The 26,681-nt window shown below is 47.2% G+C and overlaps 1 protein-coding gene across 1 annotated transcript in view; it reads left to right on the top strand.

The window, feature by feature from the left end:
- Positions 1 to 24,702: 24,702 nt before the first annotated feature.
- LOC127924844 (protein disulfide-isomerase A2-like) overlaps positions 24,703 to 26,681 on the top strand; it is a 16,966-nt gene continuing 14,987 nt past the window's right edge. Inside the window, exons 1-3 of the mRNA XM_052509458.1 lie at positions 24,703 to 24,712; positions 24,906 to 25,112; positions 25,685 to 25,818. Coding sequence (XP_052365418.1) covers positions 24,703 to 24,712; positions 24,906 to 25,112; positions 25,685 to 25,818 — 351 coding nt within the window. The remainder of the gene's footprint in view (positions 24,713 to 24,905; positions 25,113 to 25,684; positions 25,819 to 26,681) is intronic.

Here is a 26,681-nt window from a genome sequence, read left to right as displayed (position 1 = left end):
ACCTAGTCATCTGGGTTAGGGTTAATCACCTAGTCATCTGGGTTAGGGTTAATCACCTAGTCATCTGGGTTAGGGTTAGTCACCTAGTCATCTGGGTTAGGGTTAGTCACCTAGTCATCTGGGTTAGGGTTAGTCACCTAGTCATCTGGGTTAGGGTTAATCACCTAGTCATCTAGTCATCTCTGGGTTAGGGTTAGTCACCTAGTCATCTGGGTTAGGGTTAGGTTAATCACCTAGTCATCTGGGTTAGGTTAATCACCTAGTTAGGGTTAGTCACCTAGTCATCTGGGTTAGGGTTAGTCACCTAGTCATCTGGGTTAGGGTTAATCACCTAGTCATCTGGTTAGGTTAGTCACCTAGTCATCTGGGTTAGGGTTAATCACCTAGTCATCTGGGTTAGGGTTAATCACCTAGTCATCTGGGTTAGGGTTAGTCACCTAGTCATCTGGGTTAGGTTAATCACCTAGTCATCTGGGTTAGGGTTAGTCACCTAGTCATCTTGGGTTAGGGTTAGTCACCTAGTCATCTGGGTTAGGTTAGGTTAGTCACCTAGTCATCTGGGTTAGGGTTAGGTTAATCACCTAGTCATCTGGGTTAGGGTTAGTCACCTAGTCATCTGGGTTAGGTTAATCACCTAGTCATCTTGGGTTAGGTTAGTCACCTAGTCATCTGGGTTAGGGTTAGTCACCTAGTCATCTGGGTTAGGGTTAGTCATCTGGGTTAGGTTAGTCACCTAGTCATCTTGGGTTAGGGTTAGTCACCTAGTCATCTGGGTTAGGGTTAGGTTAGGTTACACCTAGTCATCTGGGTTAGGTTAGGTTACCCTAGTCATCTGGGTTAGGGTTAGGTCATACACTAGTCATCTTGGGTTAGGTTAGTCACCTAGTCATCTGGGTTAGGGTTAGGGTTACCTAGTCATCTGGGTTAGGGTTAGTCACCTAGTCATCTGGGTTAGGGTTAGTCACCTAGTCATCTGGGTTAGGGTTAGTCACCTAGTCATCTGGGTTAGGGTTAGTCACCTAGTCATCTTGGGTTAGGTTAGTCACCTAGTCATCTGGGTTAGGTTAGTTACCTAGTCATCTGGGTTAGGGTTAGGGTTAGTTACCTAGTCATCTGGGTTAGGGTTAATCACCTAGTCATCTGGGGTTAGTTACCTAGTCATCTGGGTTAGGGTTAGTTAGTCACCTAGTCATCTTGGGTTAGGGTTAGTTACCTAGTCATCTGGGTTAGGTTAGTTACCTAGTCATCTGGGTTAGGGTTAGGTTAGTCACCTAGTCATCTGGGTTAGGGTTAGTCACCTAGTCATCTGGGTTAGGTTAGTCACCTAGTCATCTTGGGTTAGGGTTAATCACCTAGTCATCTGGGTTAGGGTTAGTCACCTAGTCATCTGGGTTAGGTTAGTCACCTAGTCATCTGGGTTAGGGTTAGTCACCTAGTCATCTGGGTTAGGGTTAGTCACCTAGTCATCTGGGTTAGGGTTAGGGTTACCTAGTCATCTGGGTTAGGGTTAGTCACCTAGTCATCTTGGGTTAGGGTTAGGTTAGTTACCTAGTCATCTGGGTTAGGGTTAGGGTTAGTCACCTAGTCATCTGGGTTAGGGTTAGTCACCTAGTCATCTGGGTTAGGGTTAGGGTCACCTAGTCATCTTGGTTAGGGTTAGGGGTTAGGGTTAGTCACCTAGTCATCTGGGTTAGGGTTAGTCACCTAGTCATCTTGGTTAGGGTTAGTCACCTAGTCATCTGGGTTAGGGTTAGTCACCTAGTCATCTGGGTTAGGGTTAGGTTAGTTACCTAGTCATCTGGGTTAGGGTTAGTCACCTAGTCATCTGGGTTAGGGTTAGTCACCTAGTCATCTGGGTTAGGGTTAGTCACCTAGTCATCTGGGTTAGGGTTAATCACCTAGTCATCTGGGTTAGGGTTAGTCACCTAGTCATCTGGGTTAGGGTTAGGGTTAGTTACCTAGTCATCTGGGTTAGGGTTAGTCACCTAGTCATCTGGGTTAGGTTAGTCACCTAGTCATCTGGGTTAGGGTTAATCACCTAGTCATCTGGGTTAGGGTTAATCACCTAGTCATCTGGGTTAGGTTAGTCACCTAGTCATCTTGGGTTAGGTTAGTCACCTAGTCATCTGGGTTAGGGTTAGTCACCTAGTCATCTGGGTTAGGTTAGTCACCTAGTCATCTGGGTTAGGGTTAGTCACCTAGTCATCTTGGGTTAGGGTTACCTAGTCATCTTGGGTTAGGGTTAGTCACCTAGTCATCTGGGTTAGGGTTAGTTACCTAGTCATCTGGGTTAGGGTTAGTCACCTAGTCATCTGGGTTAGGGTTAATCACCTAGTCATCTTGGGTTAGGGTTAGTCACCTAGTCATCTGGGTTAGGGTTAGTCACCTAGTCATCTGGGTTAGGGTTAATCACCTAGTCATCTGGGTTAGGGTTAGTCACCTAGTCATCTTGGGTTAGGGTTAGTCACCTAGTCATCTGGGTTAGGTTAATCACCTAGTCATCTGGGTTAGGGTTAGTCACCTAGTCATCTGGGTTAGGGTTAGTCACCTAGTCATCTGGTCATCTGGGTTAGGGTTAATCACCTAGTCATCTGGGTTAGGGTTAATCACCTAGTCATCTGGGTTAGGTTAATCACCTAGTCATCTTGGGTTAGGGTTAATCACCTAGTCATCTGGGTTAGGGTTAATCACCTAGTCATCTGGGTTAGGGTTAATCACCTAGTCATCTGGGTTAGGGTTAGTCACCTAGTCATCTTGGGTTAGGGTTAGTCACCTAGTCATCTTGGGTTAGGTTAGTCACCTAGTCATCTGGGTTAGGGTTAATCACCTAGTCATCTGGGTTAGGGTTAGTCACCTAGTCATCTGGGTTAGGGTTAATCACCTAGTCATCTGGGTTAGGGTTAGTCACCTAGTCATCTGGGTTAGGGTTAGTCACCTAGTCATCTGGGTTAGGGTTAGGGTCACCTAGTCATCTGGGTTAGGGTTAGTCACCTAGTCATCTTGGGTTAGGTTAGTTACCTAGTCATCTTGGGTTAGGGTTAGTCACCTAGTCATCTTGGGTTAGGGTTAGTCACCTAGTCATCTGGGTTAGGGTTAGTTACCTAGTCATCTGGGTTAGGGTTAGTCACCTAGTCATCTGGGTTAGGGTTAGTTACCTAGTCATCTTGGGTTAGGGTTAGTCACCTAGTCATCTGGGTTAGGGTTAGTCACCTAGTCATCTTGGGTTAGGGTTAGTCACCTAGTCATCTGGGTTAGGGTTAGGTTAGTCACCTAGTCATCTGGGTTAGGGTTAGTCACCTAGTCATCTGGGTTAGGGTTAGTCACCTAGTCATCTGGGTTAGGGTTAGTCATCTGGGTTAGGGTTAGTTACCTAGTCATCTGGGTTAGTTACCTAGTCATCTGGGTTAGGGTTAATCACCTAGTCATCTGGGTTAGGGTTAGTCACCTAGTCATCTGGGTAGGGTTAATCACCTAGTCATCTTGGGTTAGGGTTAGTCACCTAGTCATCTGGGTTAGGGTTAATCACCTAGTCATCTTGGGTTAGGGTTAGTCACCTAGTCATCTTGGGTTAGGTTAGTCACCTAGTCATCTGGGTTAGGGTTAGTCACCTAGTCATCTGGGTTAGGGTTAATCACCTAGTCATCTGGGTTAGGGTTAGTCACCTAGTCATCTGGGTTAGTCACCTCATCTGGGTTAGGTTAGTCACCTAGTCATCTTGGGTTAGGGTTAGTCACCTAGTCATCTGGGTTAGGGTTAGTTACCTAGTCATCTGGGTTAGGGTTAATCACCTAGTCATCTGGGTTAGGGTTAGTCACCTAGTCATCTGGGTTAGGGTTAGTCACCTAGTCATCTGGGTTAGGGTTAGTTACCTAGTCATCTGGGTTAGGGTTAGTTACCTAGTCATCTGGGTTAGGTTAATCACCTAGTCATCTGGGTTAGGGTTAATCACCTAGTCATCTGGGTTAGGGTTAGTCACCTAGTCATCTGGGTTAGGGTTAATCACCTAGTCATCTGGGTTAGGGTTAGGGTTACCCTAGTCATCTGGGTTAGGGTTAATCACCTAGTCATCTGGGTTAGGGTTAATCACCTAGTCATCTTGGGTTAGGGTTAGTCACCTAGTCATCTGGGTTAGGGTTAGTTACCTAGTCATCTTGGTTAGGGTTAGTCACCTAGTCATCTGGGTTAGGGTTACACCTAGTCATCTTGGGTTAGGGTTAGTCACCTAGTCATCTGGGTTAGGGTTAGTCACCTAGTCATCTGGGTTAGGGTTAGTTACCTAGTCATCTTGGGTTAGGGTTAATCACCTAGTCATCTGGGTTAGGGTTAGTCACCTAGTCATCTTGGGTTAGGGTTAGTTACCTAGTCATCTGGGTTAGGGTTAGGTTAGTCACCTAGTCATCTGGGTTAGGGTTAGTCACCTAGTCATCTGGGTTAGGGTTAGTCACCTAGTCATCTGGGTTAGGGTTAATCACTAGTCATCTTGGGTTAGGGTTAGTCACCTAGTCATCTGGGTTAGGGTTAGTCACCTAGTCATCTGGGTTAGGGTTAGTCACCTAGTCATCTGGGTTAGGGTTAGTCACCTAGTCATCTGGGTTAGGGTTAGTCACCTAGTCATCTGGGTTAGGGTTAGGGTTAGTCACCTAGTCATCTGGGTTAGGGTTAGTCACCTAGTCATCTGGGTTAGGGTTAGTCACCTAGTTAGGGTTAGTTACCTAGTCATCTGGGTTAGGGTTAGGGTCACCTAGTCATCTGGGTTAGGGTTAGTCACCTAGTCATCTGGGTTAGGGTTAGTCACCTAGTCATCTTGGGTTAGGGTTAGGGTCACCTAGTCATCTGGGTTAGGGTTAGTCACCTAGTCATCTGGGTTAGGGTTAATCACCTAGTCATCTGGGTTAGGGTTAGGTTACACCTAGTCATCTGGGTTAGGGTTAGTCACCTAGTCATCTGGGTTAGGGTTAGTTAATCACCTAGTCATCTGGGTTAGGTTAGGGTTAGTCACCTAGTCATCTGGGTTAGGGTTAGTCACCTAGTCATCTGGGTTAGGGTTAGTCATCTGGGTTAGGGTTAATCACCTAGTCATCTGGGTTAGGGTTAGGTTAGTCACCTAGTCATCTGGGTTAGGGTTAGTCACCTAGTCATCTTGGGTTAGGGTTAGTCACCTAGTCATCTTGGGTTAGGGTTAGTCACCTAGTCATCTGGGTTAGGGTTAGGTTAGTTACCTAGTCATCTGGGTTAGGGTTAATCACCTAGTCATCTGGGTTAGGGTTAGGTTAGTCACCTAGTCATCTGGGTTAGGGTTAGTCACCTAGTCATCTGGGTTAGGGTTAGTCACCTAGTCATCTTGGGTTAGGGTTAATCACCTAGTCATCTGGGTTAGGGTTAGTCACCTAGTCATCTGGGTTAGGGTTAGTCACCTAGTCATCTGGGTTAGGGTTAGTCACCTAGTCATCTGGGTTAGGTTAGGGTTAGTCACCTAGTCATCTGGGTTAGGGTTAGTCACCTAGTCATCTGGGTTAGGGTTAATCACCTAGTCATCTGGGTTAGGGTTAATCACCTAGTCATCTGGGTTAGGGTTAATCACCTAGTCATCTGGGTTAGGGTTAGTTAGTCATCTGGGTTAGTCACCTAGTCATCTTGGGTTAGGGTTAGTCACCTAGTCATCTGGGTTAGGGTTAGTCACCTAGTCATCTGGGTTAGGGTTAGTCACCTAGTCATCTGGGTTAGGGTTAATCACCTAGTCATCTGGGTTAGGGTTAGTCACCTAGTCATCTGGGTTAGGGTTAGTCACCTAGTCATCTGGGTTAGGGTTAGTCACCTAGTCATCTGGGTTAGGGTTAATCACCTAGTCATCTGGGTTAGGGTTAGTCACCTAGTCATCTGGGTTAGGGTTAGGGTTACACCTAGTCATCTGGGTTAGGGTTAATCACCTAGTCATCTGGGTTAGGGTTACCTAGTCATCTGGGTTAGGGTTAGTCACCTAGTCATCTGGGTTAGGGTTAGTCACCTAGTCATCTGGGTTAGGGTTAGTTACCTAGTCATCTGGGTTAGGGTTAGTCACCTAGTCATCTGGGTTAGGGTTAGTCACCTAGTCATCTGGGTTAGGGTTAGGTCATCTGTTAGTTACCTAGTCATCTGGGTTAGGGTTAGTTAGGGTTAGTCACCTAGTCATCTGGGTTAGGGTTAATCACCTAGTCATCTGGGTTAGGGTTAGTCACCTAGTCATCTGGGTTAGGGTTAGTCACCTAGTCATCTTGGGTTAGGGTTAGTCACCTAGTCATCTGGGTTAGGGTTAGGTTAGTTACCTAGTCATCTGGGTTAGGGTTAATCACCTAGTCATCTGGGTTAGGGTTAGTCACCTAGTCATCTGGGTTAGGGTTAGTCACCTAGTCATCTGGGTTAGGGTTAATCACCTAGTCATCTGGGTTAGGGTTAGTTAATCACCTAGTCATCTGGGTTAGGGTTAGTCACCTAGTCATCTGGGTTAGGGTTAGGTCATCTGGGTTAGGGTTAGTCACCTAGTCATCTGGGTTAGGGTTAGTCACCTAGTCATCTGGGTTAGGGTTAGTCACCTAGTCATCTGGGTTAGGGTTAGTCACCTAGTCATCTGGGTTAGGGTTAGTCACCTAGTCATCTGGGTTAGGGTTAGGGTTAGTCACCTAGTCATCTGGGTTAGGGTTAGTTACCTAGTCATCTGGGTTAGGGTTAGTCACCTAGTCATCTGGGTTAGGGTTAATCACCTAGTCATCTGGGTTAGGGTTAATCACCTAGTCATCTTGGGTTAGGGTTAGTCACCTAGTCATCTTGGGTTAGGGTTAGTCACCTAGTCATCTGGGTTAGGGTTAGTCACCTAGTCATCTGGGTTAGGGTTAGTCACCTAGTCATCTAGGGTTAGTCATCTAGTCATCTGGTTAGGGTTAGTCACCTAGTCATCTGGGTTAGGGTTAGTCACCTAGTCATCTGGGTTAGGGTTAGTCACCTAGTCATCTGGGTTAGGGTTAATCACCTAGTCATCTGGGTTTAGGGTTAGGGTTAGTTACCTAGTCATCTGGGTTAGGGTTAGTCACCTAGTCATCTGGGTTAGGGTTAGTCACCTAGTCATCTGGGTTAGGGTTAATCACCTAGTCATCTGGGTTAGGGTTAATCACCTAGTCATCTGGGTTAGGGTTAGTCACCTAGTCATCTTGGGTTAGGGTTAGTCACCTAGTCATCTGGGTTAGGGTTAGTCACCTAGTCATCTGGGTTAGGGTTAGTCACCTAGTCATCTGGGTTAGGGTTAGTCACCTAGTCATCTTGGGTTAGGTTATCTAGTCATCTTGGGTTAGGGTTAGTCACCTAGTCATCTGGGTTAGGGTTAATCACCTAGTCATCTTGGGTTAGGGTTAGTCACCTAGTCATCTGGGTTAGGGTTAGTCACCTAGTCATCTGGGTTAGGGTTAAGGGTTAGTCACCTAGTCATCTGGGTTAGGGTTAGTCACCTAGTCATCTGGGTTAGGGTTAGTCACCTAGTCATCTGGGTTAGTCACCTAGTCATCTGGGTTAGGGTTAATCACCTAGTCATCTGGGTTAGGGGGTTAGTCACCTAGTCATCTGGGTTAGGGTTAGTCACCTAGTCATCTGGGTTACACCTAGTCATCTTGGGTTAGGGTTAGTCACCTAGTCATCTGGGTTAGGGTTAGTCACCTAGTCATCTGGGTTAGGGTTAGTCACCTAGTCATCTGGGTTAGGGTTAGTCACCTAGTCATCTGGGTTAGGGTTAGTCACCTAGTCATCTGGGTTAGGGTTAATCACCTAGTCATCTGGGTTAGGGTTAGTCACCTAGTCATCTGGGTTAGGGTTAGTCATCTGGGTTAGGTTAGTCACCTAGTCATCTGGGTTAGGGTTAGTCACCTAGTCATCTGGGTTAGGGTTAGGGGTTAGGGTTACACCTAGTCATCTGGGTTAGGGTTAGTCACCTAGTCATCTGGGTTAGGGTTAGTCACCTAGTCATCTGGGTTAGGGTTACACCTAGTCATCTGGGTTAGGGTTAGTCACCTAGTCATCTGGGTTAGGGTTACCTAGTCATCTGGGTTAGGGTTAGGTCATCTGGGTTAGGTTAGTCACCTAGTCATCTGGGTTAGGGTTAATCACCTAGTCATCTGGGTTAGGGTTAGTCACCTAGTCATCTGGGTTAGGGTTAGGGTTAGTCACCTAGTCATCTGGGTTAGGGTTAGTCACCTAGTCATCTGGGTTAGGGTTAGTCACCTAGTCATCTGGGTTAGGGTTAGTCACCTAGTCATCTGGGTTAGGGTTAATCACCTAGTCATCTGGGTTAGGTTAATCACCTAGTCATCTGGGTTAGGGTTAGTCACCTAGTCATCTGGGTTAGGGTTAGTCACCTAGTCATCTGGGTTAGGGTTAGTCACCTAGTCATCTGGGTTAGGGTTAGGGGTTAGGGTTAATCACCTAGTCATCTGGGTTAGGTTAGTTAGTCATCTTGGTTAGGGTTAATCACCTAGTCATCTGGGTTAGGGTTAGTCACCTAGTCATCTGGGTTAGGGTTAGGTCATCTGGGTTAGGGTTAATCACCTAGTCATCTTGGGTTAGGGTTAGTCACCTAGTCATCTGGGTTAGGGTTAGTTACCTAGTCATCTGGGTTAGGGTTAGTCACCTAGTCATCTGGGTTAGGGTTAGTCACCTAGTCATCTGGGTTAGGGTTAGTCACCTAGTCATCTGGGTTAGGGTTAGTCACCTAGTCATCTGGGTTAGGGTTAGTCACCTAGTCATCTTGGGTTAGGTTACACCTAGTCATCTGGGTTAGGGTTAGTCACCTAGTCATCTGGGTTAGGGTTAGTCACCTAGTCATCTGGGTTAGGGTTAGGTCACCTAGTCATCTGGGTTAGGGTTAGTCACCTAGTCATCTAGGGTTAGTCATCTGGGTTAGGGTTAGTCACCTAGTCATCTTGGGTTAGGGTTAGTCACCTAGTCATCTGGGTTAGGGTTAGTCACCTAGTCATCTGGGTTAGGGTTAGGGTTAGTTACCTAGTCATCTGGGTTAGGGTTAGCACCTAGTCATCTGGGTTAGGGTTAGGTTACCTAGTCATCTGGGTTAGGGTTAGTTACCTAGTCATCTGGGTTAGGGTTAATCACCTAGTCATCTGGGTTAGGGTTAGTCACCTAGTCATCTTGGGTTAGGGTTAGTCACCTAGTCATCTGGGTTAGGGTTAGTCACCTAGTCATCTGGGTTAGGGTTCACCTAGGGTTAGGGTTAGTCACCTAGTCATCTGGGTTAGGGTTAGTCACCTAGTCATCTGGGTTAGGGTTAGTCACCTAGTCATCTGGGTTAGGGTTAGTCACCTAGTCATCTGGGTTAGGGTTAGTCACCTAGTCATCTGGGTTAGGGTTAGTCACCTAGTCATCTGGGTTAGGGTTAGGGTCTGGGTTAGGGTTAGTCACCCTAGTCATCTGGGTTAGGGTTAGTCACCTAGTCATCTGGGTTAGGGTTAATCACCTAGTCATCTGGGTTAGGTTAGGGTTAGTCACCTAGTCATCTGGGTTAGGTTAGTCACCTAGTCATCTGGGTTAGGGTTAGTCACCTAGTCATCTGGGTTAGGGTTAGTCACCTAGTCATCTTGGGTTAGGGTTAGTCACCTAGTCATCTTGGGTTAGGGTTAGTTACCTAGTCATCTGGGTTAGGGTTAGGGTTAGTTACCTAGTCATCTGGGTTAGGGTTAATCACCTAGTCATCTGGGTTAGGGTTAGGGTTAGTTACCTAGTCATCTGGGTTAGGGTTAGTCACCTAGTCATCTGGGTTAGGGTTAGTCACCTAGTCATCTTGGGTTAGGGTTAATCACCTAGTCATCTGGGTTAGGGTTAGGGTTAGTCACCTAGTCATCTTGGTTAGGGTTAGTCACCTAGTCATCTGGGTTAGGGTTAGTCACCTAGTCATCTGGGTTAGGTTAGTCACCTAGTCATCTGGGTTAGGGTTAGGGTCATCTTGGGTTAGGGTTAGTCACCTAGTCATCTGGGTTAGGGTTAATCACCTAGTCATCTGGGTTAGGGTTAGTCACCTAGTCATCTGGGTTAGGGTTAATCACCTAGTCATCTGGGTTAGGGTTAGTCACCTAGTCATCTGGGTTAGGGTTAATCACCTAGTCATCTTGGGTTAGGGTTAGTCACCTAGTCATCTGGGTTAGGGTTAGTCACCTAGTCATCTGGGTTAGGTTAGGGTTAGTCACCTAGTCATCTGGGTTAGGGTTAATCACCTAGTCATCTGGGTTAGGGTTAGTCACCTAGTCATCTGGGTTAGGGTTAGTCACCTAGTCATCTGGGTTAGGGTTAGTCACCTAGTCATCTTGGGTTAGGGTTAGTTAGTCATCTGGGTTAGGGTTAGTCACCTAGTCATCTGGGTTAGGTTAATCACCTAGTCATCTGGGTTAGGGTTAATCACCTAGTCATCTGGGTTAGGGTTAGTTACCTAGTCATCTGGGTTAGGTTAATCACCTAGTCATCTGGGTTAGGGTTAATCACCTAGTCATCTGGGTTAGGGTTAGTTACCTAGTCATCTGGGTTAGGGTTAGTCACCTAGTCATCTGGGTTAGGGTTAATCACCTAGTCATCTGGGTTAGGGTTAGTTACCTAGTCATCTGGGTTAGGGTTAGTCACCTAGTCATCTGGGTTAGGGTTAGTCACCTAGTCATCTGGGTTAGGTTAATCACCTAGTCATCTGGGTTAGGGTTAGTCACCTAGTCATCTGGGTTAGGGTTAGTCACCTAGTCATCTGGGTTAGGGTTAGTCACCTAGTCATCTGGGTTAGGTTAATCACCTAGTCATCTGGGTTAGGGTTAGTCACCTAGTCATCTGGGTTAGGGTTAGTCACCTAGTCATCTGTTAGGGTTAGTCACCTAGTCATCTGGGTTAGGGTTAGTCACCTAGTCATCTGGGTTAGGGTTAATCACCTAGTCATCTGGGTTAGGGTTAGTCACCTAGTCATCTGGGTTAGGGTTAGTCACCTAGTCATCTGGGTTAGGGTTAGTCACCTAGTCATCTGGGTTAGGGTTAGTCACCTAGTCATCTGGGTTAGGGTTAGTCACCTAGTCATCTGGGTTAGGGTTAATCACCTAGTCATCTTGGGTTAGGTTAGTCACCTAGTCATCTGGGTTAGGGTTAGTCACCTAGTCATCTGGGTTAGGGTTAGTCACCTAGTCATCTGGGTTAGGGTTAGTCACCTAGTCATCTGGGTTAGGGTTAATCACCTAGTCATCTTGGGTTAGGGTTAGTTACCTAGTCATCTGGGTTAGGGTTAGTCACCTAGTCATCTGGGTTAGGGTTAGTTAATCACCTAGTCATCTGGGTTAGGGTTAGTCACCTAGTCATCTTGGGTTAGGGTTAGTCACCTAGTCATCTGGGTTAGGGTTAGTCACCTAGTCATCTGGGTTAGGGTTAGTCACCTAGTCATCTGGGTTAGGGTTAGTCACCTAGTCATCTTGGGTTAGGTTACACTAGTCATCTGGGTTAGGGTTAGTCACCTAGTCATCTGGGTTAGGGTTAATCACCTAGTCATCTGGGTTAGGGTTAGTCACCTAGTCATCTGGGTTAGGGTTAGTCACCTAGTCATCTGGGTTAGGGTTAATCACCTAGTCATCTGGGTTAGGGTTAGTCACCTAGTCATCTGGGTTAGGGTTAGGGTTAGGGTTAATCACCTAGTCATCTGGGTTAGGGTTAGTCACCTAGTCATCTGGGTTAGGTTAGGTTAGTTACCTAGTCATCTGGGTTAGGGTTAATCACCTAGTCATCTTGGGTTAGGGTTAGTCACCTAGTCATCTGGGTTAGGGTTAGGTTACACCTAGTCATCTGGGTTAGGGTTAATCACCTAGTCATCTGGGTTAGGTTAGTTACCTAGTCATCTGGGTTAGGGTTAGTCACCTAGTCATCTGGGTTAGGGTTAGTTACCTAGTCATCTGGGTTAGGGTTAGGGTTAGTCACCTAGTCATCTGGGTTAGGGTTAATCACCTAGTCATCTGGGTTAGGGTTAGTCATCTGGGTTAGTCATCTTGGTTAGGGTTAGTCACCTAGTCATCTTGGGTTAGGGTTAGTTACCTAGTCATCTTGGTTAGGGTTACCTAGTCATCTGGGTTAGGGTTAGTCACCTAGTCATCTGGGTTAGGGTTAGTCACCTAGTCATCTGGGTTAGGGTTAGTCACCTAGTCATCTTGGGTTAGGGTTAGTCACCTAGTCATCTGGGTTAGGGTTAGTTACCTAGTCATCTGGGTTAGGGTTAATCACCTAGTCATCTGGGTTAGGTTAGTCACCTAGTCATCTGGGTTAGGTTAGTCACCTAGTCATCTGGGTTAGGGTTAGTCACCTAGTCATCTTGGGTTAGGTTAGTCACCTAGTCATCTGGGTTAGGGTTAGTCACCTAGTCATCTGGGTTAGGGTTAATCACCTAGTCATCTGGGTTAGGGTTAATCACCTAGTCATCTGGGTTAGGGTTAGTTACCTAGTCATCTGGGTTAGGGTTAGTCACCTAGTCATCTTGGGTTAGGGTTAATCACCTAGTCATCTGGGTTAGGGTTAGTTACCTAGTCATCTGGGTTAGGGTTAGTCACCTAGTCATCTGGGTTAGGGTTAATCACCTAGTCATCTGGGTTAGGGTTAGTTACCTAGTCATCTGGGTTAGGGTTAGTCACCTAGTCATCTTGGGTTAGGGTTAATCACCTAGTCATCTGGGTTAGGGTTAGTCACCTAGTCATCTGGGTTAGGGTTAGTCACCTAGTCATCTTGGGTTAGGGTTAGTCACCTAGTCATCTGGGTTAGGGTTAATCACCTAGTCATCTGGGTTAGGGTCACCTTCATCTGGGTTAGGGTTAATCACCTAGTCATCTTGGGTTAGGGTTAGTCACCTAGTCATCTGGGTTAGGGTTAGTCACCTAGTCATCTGGGTTAGGGTTAGTCACCTAGTCATCTGGGTTAGGGTTAGTCACCTAGTCATCTGGGTTAGGGTTAGTTACCTAGTCATCTGGGTTAGGGTTAGTCACCTAGTCATCTGGGTTAGGGTTAGTCACCTAGTCATCTTGGGTTAGGGTTAGTCACCTAGTCATCTGGGTTAGGGTTAGTCACCTAGTCATCTGGGTTAGGGTTAGTCACCTAGTCATCTGGGTTAGGGTTAATCACCTAGTCATCTTGGGTTAGGGTTAGTTACCTAGTCATCTGGGTTAGGGTTACCCTAGTCATCTGGGTTAGGGTTAATCACCTAGTCATCTTGGGTTAGGGTTAGTCACCTAGTCATCTGGGTTAGGGTTAGTCACCTAGTCATCTGGGTTAGGGTTAGTCACCTAGTCATCTGGGTTAGGGTTAGTTACCTAGTCATCTGGGTTAGGGTTAGGGTTAGTCACCTAGTCATCTTGGTTAGGTTAATCACCTAGTCATCTGGGTTAGGGTTAGTCACCTAGTCATCTTTAGGGTTAGGGTTAGTCACCTAGTCATCTGGGTTAGGGTTAGGGTTAGTCACCTAGTCATCTGGGTTAGGGTTAATCACCTAGTCATCTGGGTTAGGGTTAGTCACCTAGTCATCTGGGTTAGGGTTAGTCACCTAGTCATCTGGGTTAGGGTTAGTTACCTAGTCATCTGGGTTAGGGTTAGGGTTAGTCACCTAGTCATCTTGGTTAGGGTTAATCACCTAGTCATCTGGGTTAGGGTTAGTCACCTAGTCATCTGGGTTAGGGTTAGTCACCTAGTCATCTTGGTTAGGGTTAGTCACCTAGTCATCTTGGGTTAGGGTTAGTTACCTAGTCATCTTGGTTAGGTTAGTCACCTAGTCATCTGGGTTAGGGTTAGGTTAGGGTTAGTCCTAGTCATCTGGGTTAGGGTTAGTCACCTAGTCATCTTGGGTTAGGGTTAGTCACCTAGTCATCTGGGTTAGGGTTAGTTACCTAGTCATCTGGGTTAGGGTTAATCACCTAGTCATCTGGGTTAGGGTTAGTCACCTAGTCATCTGGGTTAGGGTTAGTCACCTAGTCATCTGGGTTAGGGTTAGTCACCTAGTCATCTTGGGTTAGGGTTAGGTCATCTGGGTTAGGGTTAGTTACCTAGTCATCTGGGTTAGGGTTAATCACCTAGTCATCTGGGTTAGGGTTAGTCACCTAGTCATCTGGGTTAGGGTTAGTCACCTAGTCATCTGGGTTAGGGTTAATCACCTAGTCATCTTGGGTTAGGGTTAATCACCTAGTCATCTGGGTTAGGGTTAGTTACCTAGTCATCTGGGTTAGGGTTAGTCACCTAGTCATCTGGGTTAGGGTTAATCACCTAGTCATCTGGTTAGGGTTAGTTACCTAGTCATCTGGGTTAGGGTTAATCACCTAGTCATCTTGGGTTAGGGTTAATCACCTAGTCATCTGGGTTAGGGTTAGTCACCTAGTCATCTGGGTTAGGGTTAGTCACCTAGTCATCTTGGGTTAGGGTTAGTCACCTAGTCATCTGGGTTAGGGTTAATCACCTAGTCATCTGGGTTAGGGTTAGTCACCTAGTCATCTGGGTTAGGGTTAATCACCTAGTCATCTGGGTTAGGTTAGTCACCTAGTCATCTGGGTTAGGGTTAGTCACCTAGTCATCTTGGGTTAGGGTTAGTCACCTAGTCATCTTGGGTTAGGGTTAGTCACCTAGTCATCTGGGTTAGGGTTAGTTACCTAGTCATCTGGGTTAGGGTTAGTTACCTAGTCATCTGGGTTAGGGTTAGTCACCTAGTCATCTGGGTTAGGGTTAGTCACCTAGTTCTGGGTTAGGGTTAGTCACCTAGTCATCTGGGTTAGGGTTAGTTACCTAGTCATCTGGGTTAGGGTTAGTCACCTAGTCATCTTGGGTTAGGGTTAGTCACCTAGTCATCTGGGTTAGGGTTAATCACCTAGTCATCTTGGGTTAGGGTTAGTCACCTAGTCATCTGGGTTAGGGTTAGGGTTAGTCACCTAGTCATCTGGGTTAGGTTAGGGTTAGGGTTAATCACCTAGTCATCTGGGTTAGGGTTAGTCACCTAGTCATCTGGGTTAGGGTTAGTCACCTAGTCATCTGGGTTAGGGTTAGTCACCTAGTCATCTTGGGTTAGGGTTAGTCACCTAGTCATCTTGGGTTAGGGTTAGTCACCTAGTCATCTGGGTTAGGGTTAGTCACCTAGTCATCTGGGTTAGGGTTAATCACCTAGTCATCTGGGTTAGGGTTAGTCACCTAGTCATCTGGGTTAGGGTTAATCACCTAGTCATCTTGGGTTAGGGTTAGTCACCTAGTCATCTGGGTTAGGGTTAGTTACCTAGTCATCTGGGTTAGGGTTAGGTTAGTCACCTAGTCATCTTGGTTAGGGTTAGTTACCTAGTCATCTGGGGTTAGGGTTAGTCACCTAGTCATCTTGGGTTAGGGTTAATCACCTAGTCATCTGGGTTAGGGTTAGTCACCTAGTCATCTGTTAGGGTTAATCACCTAGTCATCTTGGGTTAGGGTTAGTTACCTAGTCATCTGGGTTAGGGTTAATCACCTAGTCATCTGGGTTAGGGTTAGTCACCTAGTCATCTGGGTTAGGGTTAATCACCTAGTCATCTTGGTTAGGGTTAGTCACCTAGTCATCTTGGGTTAGGGTTAGTTACCTAGTCATCTTGGTTAGGGTTAGTCACCTAGTCATCTGGGTTAGGGTTAGTCACCTAGTCATCTGGGTTAGGGTTAGTCACCTAGTCATCTGGGTTAGGGTTAGTCACCTAGTCATCTTGGGTTAGGGTTAGTCACCTAGTCATCTGGGTTAGGGTTAGTCACCTAGTCATCTGGGTTAGGGTTAGTCACCTAGTCATCTTGGGTTAGGGTTAATCACCTAGTCATCTGGGTTAGGGTTAGTCACCTAGTCATCTGGGTTAGGGTTAGTCACCTAGTCATCTTGGGTTAGGGTTAGTTACCTAGTCATCTGGGTTAGGGTTAGTCACCTAGTCATCTGGGTTAGGGTTAGTCACCTAGTCATCTTGGGTTAGGGTTAATCACCTAGTCATCTGGGTTAGGGTTAGTCACCTAGTCATCTGGGTTAGGGTTAGTCACCTAGTCATCTTGGGTTAGGGTTACCTAGTCATCTGGGTTAGGGTTAGTTACCTAGTCATCTGGGTTAGGGTTAATCACCTAGTCATCTGGGTTAGGTTAATCACCTAGTCATCTGGGTTAGGGTTAGTCACCTAGTCATCTGGGTTAGGGTTAGGGTTAGTCACCTAGTCATCTGGGTTAGGGTTAGTCACCTAGTCATCTGGGTTAGGGTTAATCACCTAGTCATCTGGGTTAGGGTTAATCACCTAGTCATCTGGGTTAGGGTTAGTCACCTAGTCATCTGGGTTAGGGTTAGGGTTAGTCACCTAGTCATCTTGGTTAGGGTTAGTCACCTAGTCATCTGGGTTAGGGTTAGTTACCTAGTCATCTGGGTTAGGGTTAGGGTTAGTCACCTAGTCATCTGGGTTAGGGTTAATCACCTAGTCATCTGGTTAGGGTTAGTCACCTAGTCATCTTGGTTAGGGTTAGTCACCTAGTCATCTTGGGTTAGGGTTAGTTACCTAGTCATCTGGGTTAGGGTTAGTCACCTAGTCATCTTGGGTTAGGGTTAGTCACCTAGTCATCTGGGTTAGGGTTAGTCACCTAGTCATCTTGGGTTAGGGTTAGTCACCTAGTCATCTGGGTTAGGGTTAGTTACCTAGTCATCTGGGTTAGGGTTAGTCACCTAGTCATCTTGGGTTAGGGTTAGTCACCTAGTCATCTGGGTTAGGGTTAATCACCTAGTCATCTGGGTTAGGGTTAATCACCTAGTCATCTGGGTTAGGGTTAATCACCTAGTCATCTGGGTTAGGGTTAATCACCTAGTCATCTGGGTTAGGGTTAATCACCTAGTCATCTGGGTTAGGGTTAATCACCTAGTCATCTGGGTTAGGGTTAGTCATCTGGGTTAGGGTTAGTCACCTAGTCATCTTGGGTTAGGTTAGTTACCTAGTCATCTTGGGTTAGGGTTAGTCACCTAGTCATCTTGGGTTAGGGTTAGTCATCTGGGTTAGGGTTAATCACCTAGTCATCTGGGTTAGGGTTAATCACCTAGTCATCTGGGTTAGGGTTAGTCACCTAGTCATCTGGGTTAGGGTTAGGGTTAGTCACCTAGTCATCTGGGTTAGGGTTAGGGTTAGTTACCTAGTCATCTGGGTTAGGGTTAATCACCTAGTCATCTGGGTTAGGGTTAATCACCTAGTCATCTGGGTTAGGGTTAGTCACCTAGTCATCTGGGTTAGGGTTAATCACCTAGTCATCTGGGTTAGGGTTAATCACCTAGTCATCTGGGTTAGGGTTAATCACCTAGTCATCTGGGTTAGGGTTAGTCACCTAGTCATCTTGGGTTAGGGTTAATCACCTAGTCATCTGGGTTAGGGTTAGTCACCTAGTCATCTGGGTTAGGGTTAGGGTTAGTCACCTAGTCATCTGGGTTAGGGTTAGTCACCTAGTCATCTGGGTTAGGGTTAATCACCTAGTCATCTGGGTTAGGGTTAATCACCTAGTCATCTGGGTTAGGGTTAGTCACCTAGTCATCTTGGGTTAGGGTTAGTCATCTTGGTTAGGGTTAGTTACCTAGTCATCTTGGGTTAGGGTTAGTTACCTAGTCATCTGGGTTAGGGTTAGTCACCTAGTCATCTTGGGTTAGGGTTAGTTACCTAGTCATCTGGGTTAGGGTTAGTCACCTAGTCATCTTGGGTTAGGTTAGTTACCTAGTCATCTGGGTTAGGGTTAGTCACCTAGTCATCTTGGGTTAGGGTTAGTCACCTAGTCATCTGGGTTAGGGTTAATCACCTAGTCATCTGGGTTAGGGTTAATCACCTAGTCATCTGGGTTAGGGTTAATCACCTAGTCATCTGGGTTAGGGTTAATCACCTAGTCATCTGGGTTAGGGTTAATCACCTAGTCATCTGGGTTAGGGTTAATCACCTAGTCATCTGGGTTAGGGTTAGTCACCTAGTCATCTGGGTTAGGGTTAATCACCTAGTCATCTGGGTTAGGGTTAATCACCTAGTCATCTTGGGTTAGGGTTAGTTACCTAGTCATCTGGGTTAGGGTTAGTCACCTAGTCATCTGGGTTAGGGTTAGGGTTAGTTACCTAGTCATCTTGGGTTAGGGTTAGGGTTAGTTACCTAGTCATCTTGGGTTAGGGTTAGTTACCTAGTCATCTTGGGTTAGGGTTAGTCACCTAGTCATCTGGGTTAGGGTTAATCACCTAGTCATCTGGGTTAGGGTTAATCACCTAGTCATCTGGGTTAGGGTTAGTTACCTAGTCATCTGGGTTAGGGTTAATCACCTAGTCATCTGGGTTAGGGTTAATCACCTAGTCATCTTGGGTTAGGGTTAGTCACCTAGTCATCTGGGTTAGGGTTAGTCACCTAGTCATCTTGGGTTAGGGTTAGTTACCTAGTCATCTGGGTTAGGGTTAGTCACCTAGTCATCTGGGTTAGGGTTAATCACCTAGTCATCTGGGTTAGGGTTAGTCACCTAGTCATCTGGGTTAGGGTTAATCACCTAGTCATCTGGGTTAGGGTTAATCACCTAGTCATCTTGGGTTAGGGTTAGTCACCTAGTCATCTGGGTTAGGGTTAGGGTTAGTCACCTAGTCATCTGGGTTAGGGTTAGGGTTAGTTACCTAGTCATCTTGGTTAGGGTTAATCACCTAGTCATCTGGGTTAGGGTTAGTCACCTAGTCATCTTGGGTTAGGGTTAGTCACCTAGTCATCTTGGGTTAGGGTTAGTTACCTAGTCATCTGGGTTAGGTTAGGGTTAATCACCTAGTCATCTTGGGTTAGGGTTAGTCACCTAGTCATCTTGGGTTAGGGTTAGGGTTAGTCACCTAGTCATCTTGGGTTAGGGTTAGTCACCTAGTCATCTGGGTTAGGGTTAGTCACCTAGTCATCTGGGTTAGGGTTAGTCACCTAGTCATCTGGGTTAGGGTTAATCACCTAGTCATCTTGGGTTAGGGTTAGTCACCTAGTCATCTGGGTTAGGGTTAATCACCTAGTCATCTGGGTTAGGGTTAGGGTTAGTTACCTAGTCATCTGGGTTAGGGTTAGGGTTAGTCACCTAGTCATCTTGGGTTAGGGTTAATCACCTAGTCATCTTGGTTAGGGTTAGTCACCTAGTCATCTGGGTTAGGGTTAGGGTTAGTCACCTAGTCATCTGGGTTAGGGTTAGTCACCTAGTCATCTGGGTTAGGGTTAGGGTTAGTCACCTAGTCATCTGGGTTAGGGTTAGGGTTAGTTACCTAGTCATCTGGGTTAGGGTTAATCACCTAGTCATCTGGGTTAGGGTTAATCACCTAGTCATCTTGGGTTAGGGTTAGTCACCTAGTCATCTGGGTTAGGGTTAGGGTTAGTCACCTAGTCATCTGGGTTAGGGTTAGGGTTAGTTACCTAGTCATCTGGGTTAGGGTTAATCACCTAGTCATCTGGGTTAGGGTTAATCACCTAGTCATCTTGGGTTAGGGTTAGTCACCTAGTCATCTGGGTTAGGGTTAGTTACCTAGTCATCTGGGTTAGGGTTAGTCACCTAGTCATCTGGGTTAGGGTTAGTTACCTAGTCATCTGGGTTAGGGTTAATCACCTAGTCATCTGGGTTAGGGTTAATCACCTAGTCATCTGGGTTAGGGTTAGGGTTAGTCACCCAGTCATCTTGGGTTAGGGTTAATCACCTAGTCATCTGGGTTAGGGTTAATCACCTAGTCATCTGGGTTAGGGTTAGGGTTAATCACCTAGTCATCTTGGGTTAGGGTTAATCACCTAGTCATCTGGGTTAGGGTTAATCACCTAGTCATCTGGGTTAGGGTTAGGGTTAGTCACCTAGTCATCTGGGTTAGGGTTAGTCACCTAGTCATCTTGGGTTAGGGTTAGTCACCTAGTCATCTTGGGTTAGGGTTAATCACCTAGTCATCTGGGTTAGGGTTAGTCACCTAGTCATCTTGGGTTAGGGTTAGTTACCTAGTCATCTGGGTTAGGGTTAATCACCTAGTCATCTTGGGTTAGGGTTAATCACCTAGTCATCTTGGGTTAGGGTTAGTTACCTAGTCATCTGGGTTAGGGTTAGTTACCTAGTCATCTTGGGTTAGGGTTAGTTACCTAGTCATCTGGGTTAGGGTTAGTCACCTAGTCATCTGGGTTAGGGTTAGTCACCTAGTCATCTGGGTTAGGGTTAGTCACCTAGTCATCTGGGTTAGGGTTAGGGTTAGTTACCTAGTCATCTGGGTTAGGGTTAGTCACCTAGTCATCTGGGTTAGGGTTAGGGTTAGTTACCTAGTCATCTGGGTTAGGGTTAGTCACCTAGTCATCTGGGTTAGGGTTAGGGTTAGTTACCTAGTCATCTGGGTTAGGGTTAGGGTTAGTTACCTAGTCATCTTGGGTTAGGGTTAGTTACCTAGTCATCTGGGTTAGGGTTAGGGTTAGTCACCTAGTCATCTGGGTTAGGGTTAGGGTTAGTTACCTAGTCATCTTGGGTTAGGGTTAGGGTTAGTTACCTAGTCATCTTGGGTTAGGGTTAGTCACCTAGTCATCTTGGGTTAGGGTTAGTTACCTAGTCATCTGGGTTAGGGTTAGTTACCTAGTCATCTGGGTTAGGGTTAGGGTTAGTTACCTAGTCATCTTGGGTTAGGGTTAGTCACCTAGTCATCTTGGGTTAGGGTTAGTTACCTAGTCATCTGGGTTAGGGTTAGTTACCTAGTCATCTGGGTTAGGGTTAGGGTTAGTCACCTAGTCATCTGGGTTAGGGTTAGGGTTAGTTACCTAGTCATCTTGGGTTAGGGTTAGGGTTAGTTACCTAGTCATCTTGGGTTAGGGTTAGTCACCTAGTCATCTTGGGTTAGGGTTAGTTACCTAGTCATCTGGGTTAGGGTTAGTCACCTAGTCATCTGGGTTAGGGTTAGTCACCTAGTCATCTGGGTTAGGGTTAATCACCTAGTCATCTGGGTTAGGGTTAGGGTTAGTTACCTAGTCATCTGGGTTAGGGTTAGGGTTAGTCACCTAGTCATCTGGGTTAGGGTTAGGGTTAGTTACCTAGTCATCTGGGTTAGGGTTAGTCACCTAGTCATCTTGGGTTAGGGTTAATCACCTAGTCATCTGGGTTAGGGTTAGGGTTAGTCACCTAGTCATCTGGGTTAGGGTTAGTCACCTAGTCATCTGGGTTAGGGTTAGGGTTAGTCACCTAGTCATCTGGGTTAGGGTTAGTCACCTAGTCATCTGGGTTAGGGTTAGGGTTAGTTACCTAGTCATCTGGGTTAGGGTTAGTCACCTAGTCATCTTGGGTTAGGGTTAATCACCTAGTCATCTGGGTTAGGGTTAGTTACCTAGTCATCTGGGTTAGGGTTAGTCACCTAGTCATCTGGGTTAGGGTTAGGGTTAGTCACCTAGTCATCTGGGTTAGGGTTAATCACCTAGTCATCTTGGGTTAGGGTTAATCACCTAGTCATCTGGGTTAGGGTTAGGGTTAGTCACCTAGTCATCTGGGTTAGGGTTAATCACCTAGTCATCTTGGGTTAGGGTTAATCACCTAGTCATCTGGGTTAGGGTTAGTTACCTAGTCATCTGGGTTAGGGTTAGTTACCTAGTCATCTGGGTTAGGGTTAGTCACCTAGTCATCTGGGTTAGGGTTAGTTACCTAGTCATCTGGGTTAGGGTTAGTTACCTAGTCATCTGGGTTAGGGTTAGTTACCTAGTCATCTGGGTTAGGGTTAGTCACCTAGTCATCTTGGGTTAGGGTTAATCACCTAGTCATCTGGGTTAGGGTTAGTCACCTAGTCATCTGGGTTAGGGTTAGGGTTAGTCACCTAGTCATCTGGGTTAGGGTTAGTCACCTAGTCATCTTGGGTTAGGGTTAGGGTTAGTTACCTAGTCATCTGGGTTAGGGTTAGTCACCTAGTCATCTGGGTTAGGGTTAATCACCTAGTCATCTGGGTTAGGGTTAGTCACCTAGTCATCTGGGTTAGGGTTAGTCACCTAGTCATCTGGGTTAGGGTTAATCACCTAGTCATCTGGGTTAGGGTTAGTCACCTAGTCATCTTGGGTTAGGGTTAGTCACCTAGTCATCTGGGTTAGGGTTAATCACCTAGTCATCTGGGTTAGGGTTAGTCACCTAGTCATCTGGGTTAGGGTTAGTCACCTAGTCATCTGGGTTAGGGTTAGGGTTAGTTACCTAGTCATCTGGGTTAGGGTTAGGGTTAATCACCTAGTCATCTGGGTTAGGGTTAGTTACCTAGTCATCTGGGTTAGGGTTAGTTACCTAGTCATCTGGGTTAGGGTTAGTTACCTAGTCATCTTGGGTTAGGGTTAGTCACCTAGTCATCCTGGCCAGTTGTACAATTAATTTGAAACCTTCTCTTCATCCTCATGACTCTATTACTCCCTTACCCTAACCCTCGTCATCTCTCAGGACCCTTATTTGTTTTACTCCCTGACCTTTAACACTCGTCATCACTAAGGACCCTTATCAGCTGAATGTTCACATGTTCTCTCCAACTGCAGCACATGTACATTCTCCCAGGGCTACCTCTACCTGAGGTTAAGGTTAGGAGGAGTTACCAGGGCTACCTCTACCTGAGGTTAAGGTTAGGAGGAGTTACCATGGCTACCAGGGCTACCTCTACCTGAGGTTAAGGTTAGGAGGAGTTACCAGGGCTACCTCTACCTGAGGTTAAGGTTAGGAGGAGTTACCAGGGCTACCTCTACCTGAGGTTAAGGTTAGGAGGAGTTACCATGGCTACCAGGGCTACCTCTACCTGAGGTTAAGGTTAGGAGGAGTTACCATGGTTACCAGGGCTATCTCTACCTGAGGTTAAGGTTAGGAGGAGTTACCAGGGCTATCTCTACCTGAGGTTAAGGTTAGGAGGAGTTACCAGGGCTACCTCTACCTGAGGTTAAGGTTAGGAGGAGTTACCAGGGCTACCTCTACCTGAGGTTAAGGTTAGGAGGAGTTACCAGGGCTACCTCTACCTGAGGTTAAGGTTAGGAGGAGTTACCAGGGCTACCTCTACCTGAGGTTAAGGTTAGGAGGAGTTACCAGGGCTACCTCTACCTGAGGTTAAGGTTAGGAGGAGTTACCAGGGCTACCAGGGCTACCTCTACGTGAGGTTAAGGTTAGGAGGAGTTACCAGGGCTATCTCTACCTGAGGTTAAGGTTAGGAGGAGTTACCAGGGCTACCTCTACCTGAGGTTAAGGTTAGGAGGAGTTACCATGGCTACCTCTACCTGAGGTTAAGGTTAGGAGGAGTTACCATGGCTACCTCTACCTGAGGTTAAGGTTAGGAGGAGTTACCAGGGCTACCTCTACCTGAGGTTAAGGTTAGGAGGAGTTACCAGGGCTACCTCTACCTGAGGTTAAGGTTTGGAGGAGTTACCATGGCTACCTCTACCTGAGGTTAAGGTTAGGAGGAGTTACCATGGCTACCTCTACCTGAGGTTAAGGTTAGGAGGAGTTACCAGGGCTACCTCTACCTGAGGTTAAGGTTAGGAGGAGTTACCAGGGCTATCTCTACCTGAGGTTAAGGTTAGGAGGAGTTACCAGGGCTACCTCTACCTGAGGTTAAGGTTAGGAGGAGTTACCAGGGCTACCTCTACCTGAGGTTAAGGTTAGGAGGAGTTACCAGGGCTACCTCTACCTGAGGTTAAGGTTAGGAGGAGTTACCAGGGCTACCTCTACCTGAGGTTAAGGTTAGGAGGAGTTACCAGCGCTACCAGGGCTTCCTCTACGTGAGGTTAAGGTTAGGAGGAGTTACCAGGGCTATCTCTACCTGAGGTTAAGGTTAGGAGGAGTTACCAGGGCTACCTCTACCTGAGGTTAAGGTTAGGAGGAGTTACCATGGCTACCTCTACCTGAGGTTAAGGTTAGGAGGAGTTACCATGGCTACCTCTACCTGAGGTTAAGGTTAGGGGAGTTACCAGGGCTATCTCTACCTGAGGTTAAGGTTAGGAGGAGTTACCAGGGCTACCTCTACCTGAGGTTAAGGTTAGGAGGAGTTACCAGGGCTACCTCTACCTGAGGTTAAGGTTAGGAGGAGTTACCAGGGCTACCTCTACCTGAGGTTAAGGTTAGGAGGAGTTACCAGGGCTACCTCTACCTGAGGTTAAGGTTAGGAGGAGTTACCAGGGCTACCTCTACCTGAGGTTAAGGTTAGGAGGAGTTACCAGGGCTATCTCTACCTGAGGTTAAGGTTAGGAGGAGTTACCAGGGCTACCTCTACCTGAGGTTAAGGTTAGGAGGAGTTACCATGGTTACCAGGGCTATCTCTACCTGAGGTTAAGGTTATGAGGAGTTACCATGGTTACCTCTACCTGAGGTTAAGGTTAGGAGGAGTTACCAGGGCTATCTCTACCTGAGGTTAAGGTTAGGAGCAGTTACCTTGGTTTCCAGTGCTATCTCTACCTGAGGTTAAGGTTAGGAGGAGTTACCAGGGCTATCTCTACCTGAGGTTAAGGTTAGGAGGAGTTACCATGGTTACCAGGGCTATCTCTACCTGAGGTTAAGGTTATGAGGAGTTACCATGGTTACCTCTACCTGAGGTTAAGGTTAGGAGGAGTTACCAGGGCTATCTCTACCTGAGGTTAAGGTTAGGAGGAGTTACCAGGGCTACCTATACCTGAGGTTAAGGTTAGGAGGAGTTACCATGGCTACCAGGGCTATCTCTACCTGAGGTTAAGGTTATGAGGAGTTACCATGGTTACCAGTTTAGCCTCAACTGACTCTGGATCTGATCTGGTATATTTGCATTTTATCATTAATTTGCCATATTGTGTGTGTTTGCCATATGTGTGTGTGTGTGTGTGTGTGTGTGTGTGTGTGTGTGTGTGTGTGTGTGTGTGTGTGTGTGTGTGTGTGTGTGTGTGTGTGTGTGTGTGTGTGTGTGTGTGTGTGTGTAGATGCTCCGTGGTGTGGTCACTGCCGTCAGTTGGAGCCGGTGTATGTGGAGTCAGCGGGGGTGTTGAAGGGAGAGAGCGAGGGATACCGTCTGGCTAAAGTGGATGCTGCAGAGGAGAAGGAGCTGGCGGAAGAGTTTGATGTCGGAAGTTTCCCAACCATCAAACTGTTCACCGACGGAGACAGAAGCAACCCCATCGACTTCACTGGTAATAACCTCTAGCCCCTGACCTCAAACCCTACTGACCCTAAACCTAACCATCAAACTGTTCACCGACGGAGACAGAAGCAACCCCATCGACTTCACTGGTAATAACCTCTAGCCCCTGACCTCAAACCCTACTGACCCTAAACCTGACCATCAAACTGTTCACCGACGGAGACAGAAGCAACCCCATCGACTTCACTGGTAATAACCTCTAGCCCCTGACCTCAAACCCTACTGACCCTAAACCTAACCATCAAACTGTTCACCGACGGAGACAGAAGCAACCCCATCGACTTCACTGGTAATAACCTCTAGCCCCTGACCTCAAACCCTACTGACCCTAAACCTAACCATCAAACTGTTCACCGACGGAGACAGAAGCAACCCCATCAACTTCACTGGTAATAACCTCTAGCCCCTGACCTCAAACCCTACTGACCCTAAACCTGACCATTAAACTGTTCACCGACGGAGACAGAAGCAACCCCATCGACTTCACTGGTAATAACCTCTAGCCCCTGACCTCAAACCCTACTGACCCTAAACCTAACCATCAAACTGTGTGTGTTTTAGGGAAGAGGACAGTGCAGGGTATTGTCCAGTGGTTGAAGAGGCGGTCAGGTCCTAGTGCCGTGGTGTTAGAGACGACTGATGCCGCTTCAGAACACATCAGCTTTCACAACGTTACAGTGCTGGGGTTCTTCACTGTGAGTACCCTGACCCCTGGTCTCCAACCCTAACCCTGACCCCTGGTCTCCAACCCTAACCCTGACCCCTGGTCTCCAACCCTAACCCTGACCCCTGGTCTCCAACCCTGACCCTGACCCCTGGTCTCCAACCCTAACCCTGACCCCTGGTCTCCAACCCTAACCCTGACCCCTGGTCTCCAACCCTGACCCTGACCCCTGGTCTCCAACCCTGACCCTGACCCCTGGTCTCAAACCCTAACCCTGACCCCTGGTCTCCAACCCTGACCCTGACCCCTGGTCTCCAACCCTGACCCTGACCCCTGGTCTCCAACCCTAACCCTGACCCCTGGTCTCCAACCCTGACCCTGACCCCTGGTCTCCAACCCTAACCCTGACCCCTGGTCTCCAACCCTAACCCTGACCCCTGGTCTCCAACCCTGACCCCTGGTCTCCAACCCTGACCCTGACCCCTGGTCTCCAACCCTGACCCTGACCCCTGGTCTCCAACCCTGACCCGTGGTCTCCAACCCTGACCCCTGGTCTCCAACCCTAACCCTGACCCCTGGTCTCCAACCCTAACCCTGACCCTGACCCCTGGTCTCCAACCCTAACCCTGACCCCTGGTCTCCAACCCTGACCCTGACCCCTGGTCTCCAACCCTAACCCTGACCCCTGGTCTCCAACCCTGACCCTGACCCCTGGTCTCCAACCCTAACCCTGACCCCTGGTCTCCAACCCTAACCCTGACCCCTGGTCTCTAACCCTAACCCTGACCCCTGGTCTCCAACCCTAACCCTGACCCCTGGTCTCTAACCCTAACCCTGACCCCTGGTCTCCAACCCTGACACTGACCCCTGGTCTCCAACCCTGACCCTGACCCC

This window comes from Oncorhynchus keta, unplaced genomic scaffold (assembly GCF_023373465.1).
Source record: "Oncorhynchus keta strain PuntledgeMale-10-30-2019 unplaced genomic scaffold, Oket_V2 Un_contig_4633_pilon_pilon, whole genome shotgun sequence".
NCBI classification, from domain to species: Eukaryota; Metazoa; Chordata; class Actinopteri; order Salmoniformes; family Salmonidae; genus Oncorhynchus; species Oncorhynchus keta.
This window is presented reverse-complemented; position numbering and strand designations above follow the sequence as displayed.